The sequence below is a fragment of the Manis javanica genome, chromosome 4 (assembly GCF_040802235.1).
Source record: "Manis javanica isolate MJ-LG chromosome 4, MJ_LKY, whole genome shotgun sequence".
Lineage (NCBI taxonomy): Eukaryota > Metazoa > Chordata > Mammalia > Pholidota > Manidae > Manis > Manis javanica.
In genome coordinates this window covers 92,326,443-92,343,164 of record NC_133159.1, presented here as the reverse complement: position 1 = coordinate 92,343,164, position 16,722 = coordinate 92,326,443, and the positions used below count along the sequence as shown (strand labels likewise).

At 39.2% G+C, this 16,722-nt stretch overlaps 1 protein-coding gene across 5 annotated transcripts in view; it reads right to left on the bottom strand.

Annotated features, from left to right (window-relative positions):
* NTNG1 (netrin G1) overlaps positions 1–16,722 on the bottom strand; it is a 307,348-nt gene that overhangs the window by 133,859 nt on the left and 156,767 nt on the right. For all 5 annotated transcript variants that reach the window (XM_017664603.3, XM_017664606.3, XM_017664607.3 and 2 more), the window contains exon 3: positions 3,022–3,662. In XM_017664603.3, the coding sequence (XP_017520092.3) occupies positions 3,022–3,662 (641 nt within the window). The remainder of the gene's footprint in view (positions 1–3,021; positions 3,663–16,722) is intronic.

Genomic DNA, 16,722 nt, shown 5'->3' with positions numbered 1-16,722 from the left:
AGAATTGAAGCTCATAGTCAATTCAAGCAAAGGCTGCAAAGTTTTTGTCTCATAGCTTTAATATTTCAAGGTGAAAAATCTTGTATTGTCTGTGCACTTTCTATGGATATTGACACACTTCCTTCAAATGAGTCCTGCAAATTCCCACTTTACGGTGGATGTAGTGGTAGAGTGACGAGTGGAACAATAGTGGTATAGTGAAGAGACACTGACATGTTAAGGCATGCTGAATATTGCAATTGTTTCATGGATGGTGGAAGGTGGAGGCAGAGGGGCTGTTGAGAGAAACAAATATCTCATTTATATTTTGGAAAGTTTATATTTATGATGTCCTTGAACAGGAACCTTTAGAATTTTCCTTTAGAGAATCATCTAAATTCAATAAATTCAACCTGCCTATAGATGATTTGCCATATAAAAGAAAGATAACCTAGACTGTTAACCCTATGGAAGTTTTCCAGAGTAAAATGTACAACAGCTTTTATGCTGAAAGGCCCTGAACCAGCAGCAGTTCCCTTCAGTAACTCCTCCTTCCTTATATAACTTAAAAAGCTGGAGACATGCCCAAGCCATCAGGCCTTGCCTCTTTAGACCCTCCCCTAACACTAAAAATACCCTGGCCATCTGGTGCCTACCATGGCACATGCCAGCATCGGTTTTGCCCTGAGGAATTTGGACAGAGTTTAGAGGTGACAGAGAGGGACCTTATGGAAGGTGCTCACCTCTATTGGACCTTTCTCTCCTGCCCAGCTGCTTCCTCACCAGCTTACAGGGGACTGGTGAACAGGAAATGACAGTGGAGGTGAGTCCCAGAGAAGGGAGAAGGGCTCCTCCAAAGTCTGCAGATCCATGAAATAGAGCTAGAGGATACTACTAGGATGATGGGATAAGTGAAAAGTGGAAAATCTGGTGGGAGTCCACATTTCCAACTTGCCACCTTTAAGACAGAGTATGTCTGGCCCCAGTAAAAAAAAAAATGCATAAAAATGCCTGTGGCTTTATATATATTTTCACTCTCTTTGAAATAATCAAAGGAAACAAAAATAAATATGCAATAACAGAAATAAGCCCAACAAGGGTTATTTCCCATCCAAAAGCCTCACAACATTGCATCCTTTGCAAGTGGAAAATCAGCATATTTGGGGAAGTTGGGCTATAAGGATTATGGTTTAGATTAAGGATTTCTTGAACTGCAAGGAAACTGATTTAGATGATTTGACCTAACAGCATAGATCACACTAGGATTCAAATTCAGCTTATTAATTTTGACATTTCTTCTTGTAGGTGAACAGAATACTTGTTACTTTGTTATGAAATGCTATTGTTCAGAATTATCAACCCCAATTATTTATATATATTATGGTCCCCATGAATTAGATACTGGAAACCAATCATTTATTGCTAAAATATTCATGAGTTTAATGGCTATATTTTATTATAAATAGGAAGCTAATGTTTAAGGAAACAGCTCCATGTTGCCCTCTCATGGTGCCCTATGAACTGTCCTTTGTACCTTGGAGCCCACAAGCTCAATATTGTACCAGTGCATATCTGTCTCACAAACACTATTTTGCTTTAAAGATACCTTCATCACATATCACCAAGACCTTGGTTAAAAAGTTTAAAAGAGATTCCATTGCTAAGGTTTCTTGATGCCTACAGGAGGAACATGAAGCTAGAACAAAGCTGAGTAGTGGCCGCCAGTTCCTAGCACCTTCCACAGTTAAGATTCTGAAACCTCTACCCCCAAACTGAGGTCACACTTACCACACCATTCTGTGTGCCCACTATGGTCCTAACCTTAACAGCTGTGACTCCTTCTTTCTTCTTGTGCCCAAATATGATATTACTATTATCAAAGACAAGTTGAGCCAACTTTGAAAGGCCAGGAAGTCTCAACACTTCTCCAGTTTCTAAAGTCTAGGCTGCCCTAAGGGAGATGCTGGAAGCCAGTAAACTTAATGAAGCCTACCTTACTTGTCTACATTTTATGATTACTTAATTAAACTTAGATGATTTATGTACTGACAATGTTCTTATCCTCAAGTATTCTGATTTAAATCAATCTTGGCATTTTTCAGAATGATTATTGCTATGCTTTCCTTTCCCATTTTTCTGTATACCCCCCAACCCTTTAGTTTTCCCAACTCATTCTCGCATGCTTCAACTCCCATCAGTTGGTTATGTTAATAACACACCACGCTTAAAAGCTGGTTGAAAAAAATCTCTACATTGTGGTCCTTGTTCTCACTAAGTTTGCATTTACACATCTTCAAAATTCTTGGAAACTTACTCACTTGTGGTTCTGTATATTATCAAAATAAAAGATGTGCTTAAACTGTGATCAGGCATGTGTTTAAACTCTGGTTCATCTGTAACTGACCCACAAAAGGGAGAGAGCCTGACTCAGGTCCATGTTTTAAATGGTAGTATAATTTTTTAAGGCAATGAGCTCCCCAAACCTGAAAAGTAGAGCTTGTCCATTTATACCAAATGTACTGTGTTTCCTAAATGCTTTGGTTTGGATTTAAAGATAAGAAACAATCTTCATTTCCAGAACTTCACGCAATATAATATACAAAACATAAACAAAGATAGTCTTATATGCCGAAGCCCCTCTCTTGCTTCTGAAAACAAGGGAAAGGTATATTTCTTGTTTCTCAGTCCCTCCTATAGAGCAGCCAGCTTTGTTCCTCCTGGGTTCATTGCCTGAAAGACTTAAACTGCCTCATGACCTAGGGAGTTCTTTGGTCTCAAATAAGATGCTTTCTTTCCCCCCTTTCGTTTAAATTTTAAGAAATTCTGGCAGGTTCAGGGTCAGTGACAGAAAGTCTGAGATTACAAATGATTGCCGAGTAAGAGGAGTCTCAGGTGCCTCGGAACCTACCTCTTAGCAGGTGTTCAGGAGACAGTGTTGCAGTGGCAAGTGACAAATGTTACTACAGCTGCAAGACTCACACTCTGGCATTTTTTTTGTTTAACACGCCCATTCTCATTCAAGTCAGACAGATGTTCTCTTACCTTCCATGCACCTTTATGTCTGAAATTGCGTAAAAGTAGCGTGCCAAATGTAGCTCATCTACAAATATTTCCCCGACTGCTGGTCTCAAGAGCCTTATCCTCAGGTCTGTGACTGTAAAGAAATCTCTGAGTTTCTTGGTTGTATCCAGCTGTCCGTAGAGGGAAGCCATGTTGCGTAGCCATGGTCCAGCAAAAAACGCAAACCTGTCTTTGATTTCAAAGTGGATTATTTTGCTATTCGTCATATACCCTGTGGAGTACTCTTCGGTGCAAATGATTTCTAAGACCGTATGCTGTGATAAATCCTTCACGGATTTAGGATCCATGTGAAAAGCATCTAAGCAGTCTGTGGCATAATACTGATAGGGCTGCCATGTCCGTCCATAATCGAGGGATTTCTCCAGGATCATTTGGTCAGGACGCCCTGATTCAAAGGTAATAACTATGTTGTCTGTGAGCTCAATAGTTTTGCTCCAAGACAGAGTGATGTTAACCTGGAGAGGCTTGGGGTACTCCTTCCAAGTAGCAGACTGCCAAAATGTGGAGGGATGTCTTCCTTCAAAGTCAAACATCAGCTCAGGGGGGTGCGCCAGCTCAGGGGTGCTCGCATCGCACTCATTATTGCACATGTAGGGGTTGCCCTATGGAAGAAGAACAGAAGAGGTGCATCACAATACCGGTTTGACATAAGTCTTGCCATATTGCTGCTGCAGAATAAGAGGCTAGGAAAGAAAGAAAAGAAACCTGTTCATGGTAACCGTTTTTATTTGCCCTAACTGGATTCTCCTTTTTAATGGCTTTAGAAAAAAGAAGGCAATATGGTAATTTTCATGCCTTGTTTCCTTCTATGAGTTTTAAGAAATGAAAACAGTTTATCCCATATGTGTTAGACCCATAATGTGGTCCCAGAAGCACAAAGACACTGAGTAACTGTCTAACAGCTCAGTATCTCCGTGTCCTCTTACAAAAGTGCCATAGAAAAGCAAGGAAATTCCTCCTGTCTCAAGGACGTTCCTTAAGAGCACAGTTCTTTAAAAAGTCATTTTTCAAGCAAAGCTTTAGAACTAGCAGTGAACTGTAGATACCTGTATCCTGTTTGGGAAATAATACCCCCACACAACATTCAGTTTCTTTCTGCTTTGCCTCAAATCCATCATACTTAACTAGCTCCCTGCTTCATAAAGCCTGCTTTTAAACATTTACTTTGTTCACCACAAATCATTAAAATGTGGTACACTGCAGGCTCTCGGGCTTGGTCCAAACATCTGCCATTCCATTAGCTGGAGGCAAGGGGCTTGCTCAGGAAAGACTTGGGATGGGGGTGTGTTCCAACGTATCAGGGCAGGAAAATCCAGTACTTAATAAGAGGTTGTTGCAAAGCTCCACAGCCACTTGATGGGTGACCCTGTGCGGGTCCACAGCCAGCTCGCCATGGAAGTCAGCCATTACTATTAGTCTCCCTCTCACAAGGACTCCTTTCTTCACAGTCCACTCAAATGAGAAGCTGGAAAGAAGCCTCCTTGTCATAGCCCGAGTTATTAACACCACTTCATGCTGCCCTGAATGGCTGCTTCCAGCTTTCATCAGTAGATGTAATGGTAAACTGGCTCCCCAATTTTGGTTTACTTTGTGTTTTAAGGAAACAAATGGTATCATTTGGAATCACTCTTCAGGCATTTCTAATTTTGTACTGGGTAATTGTAAGCATGGAAGGCTGAAAGAATCCACCTTCCAACATTGTCCTTAGGCTCTCTCTTGTAATTACAATTAGACTTTTTTTTTCTTTTCCATGTAATGATAGCTTTTCATCATATCTGCAGCAGGCATGAGCTGGGTCTCAAATAATGCATTTACACTTTAGACACCGACAGTCAGTTTCTGGCTGACTGTGTGAAATGTAAGATGAACACTGGGGAACTGCTTTGGCTTCCCTAGAGGCAACTTTCTTCTACTTAGTCAGCTAATACTTTCACCCTCTCTTTCCCATTAATGCAATAGAATACTAAAGCTGGCAACAGGTTTGGGAGATTCAAGTATAATTGAGATGGGGCAGAAGAAAGGAGAGAAGGTACATTATTTGAGGAACAGGACGGTTTTAAAAATAGATTCAAGGCATCAGTGATAATGGAAATGTTTCTGTACTTCTCCCTCAAATCTCAATTCTCTATTCCTGATCCCAGCGTCTGTGGCGCTATTTATAGTATCCCCTTCAAAACAAGCCAAGTGGGGAAAATAAGTTTCTGTTCCAGGTGGAATAAATCACCAAATTTATTATTATTTAAGCTCTCTTAGGCATACCAGAGAGCCAAATGCAAAGCTCTGCAAACTGGCAAATGCTTTTTATGGAGGGCTATAAATATTGTGGAATCTGTCAGGATTTATAAATTCTAAATATATGTAAATGAACATATTACTGGAAGGGGTCAGATTTACACAAACCACACCTCACTGAAAAAACATGGTCACTTCAAAATCTGTCTGCATGTGGCATCTGCACAATCATTAACTTGGATGCTACCACCTTCCTCCTGACAAAAGCATCTTCATCTGTGGTCAAGGGCACAGACACACAGGAAATCAGCTCTCTGGGGGATACAACGAAGTGAGTTATCAGACCTTTGTATTAAGTGGTGTTAAAAGATAGCATTTCTTTGACTTTGGCATAAATGCACAGAGCTTCTCAGATGGGGATATTGTGCTGAGACAAGGCAGGCACAGCACACTGATGCTGGGGAGGGTCAGTACCACCAAGCCTGTCTTAGAAAATGTATTTGAAGATGCTTATATAAAAAAGCATTCATTCCTAGACTGGATAAAATGTGTCGACAATTGCTGCCATTTATTTAGTCCTATAGGTCAGATGCATATTCACTATCCCGGGTGATTGTTTTCATCCCTACCTTGTGAGAGGAAACTGAGGCACAGAGAAGTGTTAGGAAGCTTGCCCAACATCATATACCAGTGTGAGTTAAGGGGCAGAGCCAGTACCTGCTTCTGCTGTCCCTGTCTGACCTGTTCAACTCCCAAATCAAGAGTTGCCTCTGATGCAACCCAATCTTTGAAACAGGTTAGCTGGCAGAAAGGAAGGACTTAAGATCAAATACCTTTGGGACACATAGCCCAAGATTTTCTTATCTTAGAGAGTCCCAATGATCATTGTCATACATCTAAGATACCTTAAATAACAACCTTCCTTAGTTTCATGAACACCAAGTTTCAGAAAAGTATTTGACCCTGGAGCCCCTTTTTGTTTTAGTCACCCCTGTTTGTAGCCCACACAAGTAATGTCCCAGAGAGCCTCCTTTGAGATTCTCTGCTTTCTATTACTTTTAAAATTGTTAATGTGATGCCAGACCCCACAACCCTTAGTTGTAATCCTCTAAATAAAGACAAGTCCATATAAGGCATCCAGTTTCTGCTTTTCTGCTTTTGTTTCACAGGGACACTCTTTGACTGGGGCTCAGCAGGATGGTCAGCTCAGGATAAAGGCTGGCAGTCATCAGAATGCATGCCAGGCCAAGGAGACATTTCATTGCTCTGCATTGATCTGGTGCTTTAGGGCCCTGAAAAATGGGAGAAAAGCTTCATGCATTCAATAAGTATTAATTGAATGTCTACTCTATTACTGTATTTAAGGCATATGCCCTGGCTCCCAGATACACCAGTAAACAAATACAAGTCCTTCCTTTCAGCAGAGCTTCCATCTTGGCTGGGAGACATGCACCAAACAAGCAAATATGTAATGTTTTAAAATGCTACCTGGTGACAACTGCTTTGGAGAAAAAGAAAAACATTTAAAGGGAAGAATGGTGCTGGAGGAGGAATACTGATTGTAACAGTACATTGGGAGGTCAGAGAAAGTCTATGCTCAATAATGTGGCATTTAAGCAGTTTAAGGACAATTGTTAATTTACACTGGAGATGATAAGAGGTTGACCAGAACATGACAGTCTCGTCCTTCATCTGACTCCACTCTTTGTGATAATTTCAAGCAGCATAACAATTTACTGAAATAGATGAGTAAACAAATCATTTCCAGTGAGAATCTATGCCAAATGACTGTAATATAGGAAAAAAAGAAATATCAACCTAACCGTTCTTTTTTCATAGCACCCTTGCTCTTTTAGGAGATTAATGCTTTGATGGCCATTAAGATAACTCACTGAGAGACCACGGACATTGAAAGAAAACATTCAGGGGGAAAAAAAAATTCATTTTGATTCCCTATGAAGAAACCCTGCACCTTAGGTGAGAGAGAAAGGAAATGGACAAAGTAGCCAAAAATCTAGAAAGAGAAATGGAGGAGAGATTACATGCCAAAATATTTCTCGTGACTGTTTCACATGGATGTGACCTGTGATACTATTACGGATCATTATCAATATAAAAACAATTGCTGTTAAAGGGATTAGGTTCATTAATTTTTCAACTACTTCAACCCCACCCTAATCCTCTCTAAAACCATCAACAATGAAATTTATATAAGAAAAATAACTTCCCCCTACTTGTGAAAGCAAAGAACACTTCTTGCTTCTAAGTCTAACGGATTCAGGCATTAGCAAGAGTAAGTAATTATTTTGTGGCCAGCAGGCAGTCTCAAATAGATCTTAATTTAAGTCCTACAAGCAACAGATCTTTAACTGATTGTCTATGGACAAAGCAGAAAATATTTATGACTATACTGATAATATTTACACCATTAAGAGATGCCTAAATAATTAAACAGATATTGCTGATAAGTATTTTTTTTTAACAATTAGAAGAAGATTGTGATGCTTAATTTCATTTAAAAAATGTTAATATTTTACCTCCAGGAGAACTGTAGTTAGTTATTAATTAGCACTTTGTAGCCGAAGTGGGAAGTTGTTATTCTTCCTTAATGTGCTTTCAGAATTTACAGGGATAAATAAAATTTGAGACATGTTTTCATTGTTACTATTGACAGAAGTGCCTTCCTTCTGGCAAGCCACACTTGAAAAGAACATCCTTTCCACCTGCAATCTGCTAGAGCCTTCTGAGTTAAAAAAGGAAATCCTACATAAGCCATATTAATATAGTATTTGTGGTTCCTACCATTTTGGATACACCCTTCCAAGCTTTACCTATTGGCAAACTACTGGGAATGACAGTCAGAAATGTAGGGAATTCTCTTGGGAAATTTGCTACTGAACTGGAAGTTACATGCCAGAAAGGCATGTACTTACAAGTGGTTGTGAGAAGCATTTGGGTTATCACTTAAAAACAGTGAGAGCTGCCTGGCACCCATTTGCATCTGGCTGGCCCATGCTTGTTTTATTAGTAAGTGACAGTAAAAATAAAAAATGACACAAAGGCAAGGGGAGCAGGAACCATGCTCTGGGATAGCACTCCTGTATCATTCCCCCTGGGACTTTGAAACAGATGTCATTGTAGCTTTTAATGTCACGAGGCTTGAAAGGAGTGAAGACACTGTTACCACAGCCTACTGCTCCTCTCAGAGATGAGCCATGGGCACCACGTTTTAGCTGCTAGGCTGGGCTATCGTCTGGAGGAGACGGCTTCCTTTTCTCTCCTTTCACTGCAGCTCACTGGGAGCCAACAACTTCTGGGAGGCTGATGACTGGCCTCTTTATATCAGAGGGATAGCTTTTGGTGGGGGCGATCCCTACTCACAGTCCCTGCTTGGAACTTCTTGGTCACTTTCCCCAAGTCCGTCTGCTCTGGATTCCTGCTTGGCTATGACATGGGAAGGCCCCTCCTTTAGACTGCCCTGAAGATAGACTACCCAGAGCCTGGGAGCTGATGTTCACCAACCATGATTCCTCAGTGATCACGATGTTCATCACAATGCCCCCTTGAGGTCTTAAAGTCCTGTGAGCAGCATTAGAGAGAACAGGGAGAATTTAAAACCGGAGGTTAAGTATAATCCAAGATAGCAGACATCTTTTCCAGAAATCTGAAAGATAAGGGTCATTACCACCAATATCGACAGGCCTTGAAGGCCACAGCTATGGGGATGAACTCTGTATGTCCTCAGACGGGGTCCCAGAAGACAGCATGTTTCCAGTTACCTTTTGTCCCTTCGGACAGAAAAGACAGCAATCTCTACAAACCACAGTGCAATCTTACTGAACACCTGCCCTGTTAACTAGTATGCCGGGTCCCAGTGCAGGGTGGACACATGGTAACAATAGAGCCTGAATATTATGGGACTGTGCCAACTTTAGATCCTCTGAAACTGCTGTGACAAAAGTACCTCTGTATTTGTCAGAGCATGAGTCTCACATTTTAGTTTGGCAAATATGGACACTCTAAGAATAGCAGAGGATAAAGAGTTTTGTTTTTGCAACTCTGGCATTAAAAAAATGGCTGCTCCATTTCCTAATGGATCCTCTTGCTCATCACAAAGATTCCTCCCTGGCATAGACACAGGCTTAAGGCCTGACTGAAGCTGTTGCTTGTTTCAATCTGCTCCCTGACACTTCTTTTACTCAGGAATAAAGATGGGAGGGCTTAACCTTTCTGTAATGAGAATACTGGAAGCCACAGCACAGATCACGGGCCACAAAAGACACCTATAGAAATCCCCACGGAGGATTATGGTTAGGATTTTCCAGCTGGTGACCGCTGCAGAGGTCAAGAAGACCAAGTTTCTAAGAAGGAGCCAAATACATTCACAAGCCACAAGCCACAAAAATGGATTCATATATAGCAATCTAAATCATTATTTTGCATGTACTGGAGAAGAAACTAATAAGAATGGAATCAAGTAGGTTTAAAAGTGAATATCTATAGAAAAACACTGTGGTAAGGTGACACTATTGTAATTGGTAGGGAAATTGCTTTCTAGAATTTATTTTCTTAGAAAGCATCAATTAAAAATATTTCATACAAAGTTTGCCTTATAGAATATAGTCTCGGGATAGACCAGAACACAGACTCTTAAATGTTACTAACACAGTGCAGAAGTGGACTGTTAGTATTTTAAATTAAAATAACTTGGGAGTTAAAATATCATGAAAGTGGGAATGTTCAGAGTCCTGATAACCTAATGTACTGTGAGAGTTTGAACATTTTGAATCCTGAGAGTTCTGACTTGATTCTTAAAAACTGGTTCCTCCTTCTCTCACAAGAGAAAACCAGCCCAAGACCTGCTTGAAGTCCATTTTCTAAAAGCCTCCAGCTTTAAGAGAGTATAGGAAGACCAAAGTGTACTTCGCTAAAGTAATCATTTAATCCTAAGAGGCATGACGAGAACTTCCTAATGTGGCACTTTCCAGTGCTGGTTTCTGGTGAGTCTATTCTGATTTCTCATACTCTTTATGTCTTTCGAACTCCTTTCTTCTAGATTCATTAGCTGTTCACTAGGGATCTATTATGTTAAAAACATGGTGAGGAACCCAGAAATAACACAACAAAATGTTTGCAAGCTGTGGAGATGAGACCTATACGAAAACAATGGTATGTTTCTCAAGTTGGTTACTCATGCTCCTAGATGGACCATTGGTGGTCCTTGAGGGTAAATGAGAGGCACCAGCAAGACTGTGCAACTTCCTGGAGTGTCTATTTCACCCATTGGTACATAATTAAACACATTTTTATATTAAAAACAGACACGTTATGAAGTAAAATGCAAAGGGAATTCACAAGCATTTTTTAGGAAAAAATATGAAGACATTTCATGCTTGGAGCAAACTTGGCGGTACTTGTCAAATCCTACTGCACAAGAGTATGTACAAAGAGGAGTCTAGGGCTTCAGCTTGGTGATAATTCATTACATTCCACCATGCTTCTCTTGCAGATGATCCTTCACCCAAACCACCCCGGTGTGGCTGCAGCAACATTATGCTTACTATGGCTGAGAATTAGGAGTTAAATCATGCCAGCCTCAAATTCCAGCATGAAAATATTTCTTCATTCCAACCCTACAGCAATCCGAGTGGCATTTTCCATACACTAAATCTCCATATTAAAAAAAAAAGTGAATTTGCCGTCCTTTCTCTAGCAAGTTGTAATATATACTCTGTATTGTAGTGGCATGTAAACTTTAAGGTGCCCAAGAAATACTTGGTCAGTCCAGTCTCCACCCATCAGGAATTCTGCTTCAACAGACTGGTTTAGATCCAGGAGCCTAAGTTAACAAGTAACAAGTACCTGTGATGATTCTGATGTAGACACCCTCTAGATGGCACTTTGATAGACGCTGGGGCATTGCTGACTAAGAACCAAGGCTCTGGGTTACATACGTCTAGGTTTGAATTCCAGCTCTGCCACTCAGCAGTTACATAGTTTTGAACAAGCTACTTGCCTTTTTTGAGCATTGATCTCTTCTTTAAAATTCAGTATAACAATATGTACTTTATGGTGTTAATTTGAGATACGACTATATAATACATGTTAAGTGTTTAGCATCTCCTTGGCATACAGCCAGTCACCAGTCAATAAAGGGTAGTTAGCATTAAAAATGGTCCTGCTCCTGTATTCCTTGACTAAAAATGACACCCAATACTCCTCAAGCAGAAAACCTGGGAATCACATACTCCTTCTTTTTCCTTCCATAGCTTTGTTCACACTATCAGTGCTTTAATTTTTAATATTTAAAAACTTTTAAAAATATTTTCTCCTGAATTACTGTAATTGCCTCTCATATGCTCTCCATATTATATTGCCCTCTTAAAATACTTTTTCTACAGAGCTTTTACAGTGAACTTTTTAAAATCCAAATCAAACTGCATCATGCCCCTTCTTAAATCTCTTTAATGGAAAATCCATTACCTCCATATTTTTTACTTTTTAATCACTCATGTTCATACCTCATGAGCCAAACATACCAACTCATGAATGTGTATATGTGTGTATGTCTGTGTGTCTGTGTGTATATATATACTACATAGAGGACTATATATATTATCATGCAACCTATCATATTAAATTCTAATTGTTTACTTTTATGTTTCTCCCACAAAAGTTATATGAGGAGAATTAACACATAGTAAGTTTTGCAACATAAACATATGGATATAAAAAAGTAAGGAAAGCAGAAAGACAGGAAGGCAGGGAGGGAATAGCATAAATTAAGTAGTTTGAAAGTAGGAATAAGATAGAAAGGATTTGCTCATAGGTTGGTCACTGGAGGTCCAACAGATAACCACACATAAAGAACTACCCAGCATCCTAAGTTGTAGGTGGAATTTGTATGATGTAATGTATCACATTACAAAACAAAATAAAACCAAACAAAAAGCAAACATCCAACTCCATGTGCCTGTGTGTGTGATTGATAGAGTTACTGGGACTTTGGTAAGGTTGGAGGACAAAGACAAATGGCATGAGTTGCAATGATGTCCCAGTCTTTTCCTGGTATTCATTTTTCTCCATCAGTCTCAGCAATATTTCTCCCAGTGGCTGTAGAGCTGGAGATCTCTTTTTCTCATCCTATCCTGCCTTATTTATCCAGCCCATAGCATATTTCTGAGCTTACAGGAGTAGTTGAACATCAAGATTTTGATTGTTCATGGGCAATTATGGACAAGTAAATAAAAATGGAGGGAAGAAGCAGCAAATGGGGTGGTTATAATTTTACAAGGTCCAGGCAGGGAAGTGGTGGCTTAGTGGTGTAAATCCTTAAAAATACAGATGTGTTAAGTAGAAAGGAGTGGAGAACAAGGAAGCAAGCATATTCTGTTGGAAAAGAGGGATGTGGTTTTCCATTTATTGTGCTGCAGCCTAAAGAGCTCTCCTAATTACAGAGATAGATCCTGAAATTTTACCTGGGTCTAGAGATTGATTCATTGGGAAGCTAATGAAGCTTACACCTTAGAGCCATTCAATTACACTAGCTGTTTCTCAGGCTTTGCTCCTGATTTGTGTCTTTAGTTTTGCATTTCTCTTCTAAAAGTGGGCCCACATAACTGTATGGGTTCTAGGATCATAACACCTGGTCTTGCCATAGTCTGGGACACAGGATGTGTATTTCAGAGCTCAGTGAACTAAAAACTTTTCTTTCTTCTTTTCAATTGATTACATTCCCCTTTTTCCCCTAAGCAGCTTTATTCTCAGCATTTCTAACTTTGAAATATATTTTCTCTAAATTTTCTTTCTCAAGTTCATACAATATATATATGTATGTGTATGTGTAATTTATAATATTGATAATATACTGATATTTATTATATTTATAGCATACCAATATTTCATGCAAATGTGGATGTATTTTGTTCAGATAACAGATATATAATTCTCTTGGTGTATTACCAACTATAAATATAATCATTTATTTGTAAGGCTGAAGTGAATGTTAGTCTTTCAGAGCTACCATCATGCACCAAAGTAATTTAAAAACAAGAAAAAAAAAAAGCTAAGCAGCTATCATATACCAAGCATGTTCAATGGTATAGATTAGTTTAAATAAGGTTGATTTTCCCTTATTGGTTATAATGTAGTAGCAAGACAAAATTGAGAAAGATGTATCAGTTTCAAAATAAGACAGTGTATTATAAAGGGCCATCTTGAGTAGGTTACATAGAAATGAATTAACAATATTCTAATTTAAAGAATTAACATTCTAATATGCAGATAATACATGCAACAAATTATTGTTAAAGAGAGGTACAGAAGTTAGAAATTCATTACGAAAGAAAGCAGACAGAGTCTTGGCTTTCAAAGATGTTTCAGGTTTGCATATGTGAGGAAGGTATTCTGTTTTTGGAATGGAGAAGGAAATCAATGGTCACTGAACACCTTTTATGGGTCGGAAGTGCGAGAGGAGCTTTATATTTGTCATCTCATTCCCTGAGGCAAGTATTATTCAAATTCTCCACGAGGTAGATATTATTCACATTTTTACAAATAAAGAAAGTAAGATTCAGAAATGTCATGGAGCCTGTTCAAGACAAAAGGTGTTGGAACTCTGTCTGGAAAGATGAAGATGAACCTAATGTTTGGGAGGCTGGGAGGTAGTGGGAGATAAGTTGAAATATACAATGTGAAGTTGATTTTAGAGAGCATTGAACACTGAGTAGAAGTGTTTGTGTTTACTTGGAGGGGAGAATGCTGTTAGTAGTTTATTAGCAGATGTCTTGTACACAGTTAGCTTTCTTCAATAGTTTTCCAGAATCCTTTCTAGAGAAAACAAAAGATTCAAACCGAGTCCAATATTAGGAGCCATCTTGATCAGGTCATGGAGAAGAGTCAAGAAAGGAAGATTCAGTCAGAATTCTAGGAATGAGCATGCAAATAAGCCTGGACATACCTTATTCGCCTTTGTATCCAGCCCAATTCCTGGCACACAGTATAGAGTCAGAAAATAATGAGCATACAAGTGAATATAAAACAAGCAATTTCCATAATTATCTTTTTTGCTTAACAAAGTATGAAAATTCTCAAAAATTGAAGAAGTAATTATATGTCTTCTGATTGAATTGCTTCTGAAACATCAGGCAAAGAAGAAGCATGGTCTTTTATTTTTCTCTTTATTTAGAGAGAAATTGCCCAAATTTCAAACATTAGTTCATACTTCTCTTAGAAATCAAGAGATTTCATTGTGTTGTCAAGAAGGGTCCAGAACTGACTTAGATCTTGGTGACTCTATTTCCACTGAAGTCTAGGACAGGGACTGAGACATCCTTAGAAACAGCGGAATGTCATGGTAACTGCAGTGCGGGAATAATAAGAGAGGGATAGACTGGATGTAGGGAAGCAAGCTAGGATGAGATAGCTTTAATATTCTAGATGTGAGAACCAGGCATTAGACTAAATGAATAGAAAGGTAAAGGAATATTCAGCAGGACTTAGATTAATTGGAAGTGGACAAAAAAAGGAAAAAAAGAATCAATGGTGACACCAAGGTTTAATGACTGGAAGACAGTGAAAATGGTGATGGTAATATTTCTGTCTGAAACAAGTAGAAAATTGAAACTTTTTCATTGCCCAACCCCAGCAGAGTTCCATTCACAAAACATGAGTTTGACATCCAGTGTAACTGAAAATAAAGAAAACGCCACAGAGGCTTAATTCATAATGCATAACAAAACATTTCCAAGTCCTCCATCCTCATTTCTCCGTAAATATCTCACATGCATAATTACTGATCCCCAAAATTTTCCTACCTCACTTCAAGTCCCCATTAACTCAGTACCAAAAGTGGTCTGCAAAGACTTCCTTATCTCCCTTGGTTTCTCTTCCTTCCTGTGTATTGTCTTTTAGCCTTTGTGCATCTCACTACAAACCCTGCTGGTGTTTTATACATAACTCTCATTTATAAAATTTAGGCCCAAGAGCCTAGAGGGCAAAAAAGAACTCTCTGGAGCCAGTGCAAGAAGCTGTGACTACTTTTAAAAAGCCAAGGGGACCCAACCATATTTTGAACAAGAGGCTTGAGCTCAGTCATCATTGCAGCCGGGGGAATGAACAGTGTATGTCACCCTCCCCTAAGTAGGCACAAGAGTGTAGGAGGCCACGTACAGACCCAGGCCGAAAGAACCAGAGGGGAAGAGTAAAGAGGGCTAACTGCCAAAGGTCATTAGAAACCAGTGAAGACAGGAGCAGGTCAGGAATAAGTTAAAGATAAGTCTTGTTAGCTGCAAACCAGTGATGCATGGGAGGATTAGTGCCGGACAAACATGGAATCATCATTTTTAAGTCCAGACAATTGGAACAAATAGTTATTCTAGCAAGAAGTATCAGAATCTTCTCTAATACAGAGCACACAACTGCTTCTCTTGGGATTTGCACCCCCAACTCCACAAGAGCTCTATGCCTCAGTTTTCTCATCTATGTAATAGGAATAATAGTGGTGTACTTTCATAGTGCTTTTGTGAGGACTAAATGAGTCAATATGCAAAAAGAGCTTAGAACAGTGCCCGGCACATAGGAAGACCTCAACAGATGAATTTTAGCAACTGCAGGTATCACCATTGTTATCATTATCACTGCAATTCTCATCTATGACCTTCCCAATTTGTCATCTCATAAAAGCCTCCTTTTCAGTGTTCAGTTTGCCACCAAATAGTTCAGTGCTCATCTCTTCAAAGTTGGCTGATAAAATGCAGGTGTGGAAGTTAGTTTCCTCACAGAATCCAAAGAATCAGTCAATCTCTTGGGGATGTAAATGCAAAAACACCATTCTTGTTACTTACAGTGTAACTGTACGAGGTCCCAAGGAGCCCTGTGGACAAATATAAAAACATCCCCAGATGGATCTTACTGAATAACATACCTATATCTCAGTGGCAAACCTGTTGTAGCAGCTATGGTCAATCTAGGAAAAAACCCACAATCCTCTCACCCTGCCAGCTAACTCAGAGTTCAGTGTAATTAAAATCCAGATAGGAGGAGACCAAACTTGGGACTGAATCTGAATCCTTGAATTTATGAGCAGAATCCACTTGGGGAAATTATCCAGTTCTTCTTAGACTGTTTGCTCAAGTGCACAAGAGAGACTACATCTCATTCTCAGGTAAAGATTAAAGTATCTAATACATTAAACACACACACACACACACACAAAATACAAACTAAAATATATTTGGCAATACAGATCCATTTTCTTCCACTTCTATTCTCTTTTCTTTTTAACTGTTTGCACCTATGTTTTCCAACATGGTAGCCGTGAACCATGTGTGGTTATTAAGCACATGAAATGCAGCTGGTCCAAAATGAGGTATGACTTAAGTATAAATGACACACTAGATTCCAAAGACTTAGTACAAAAAGAAAAGAATA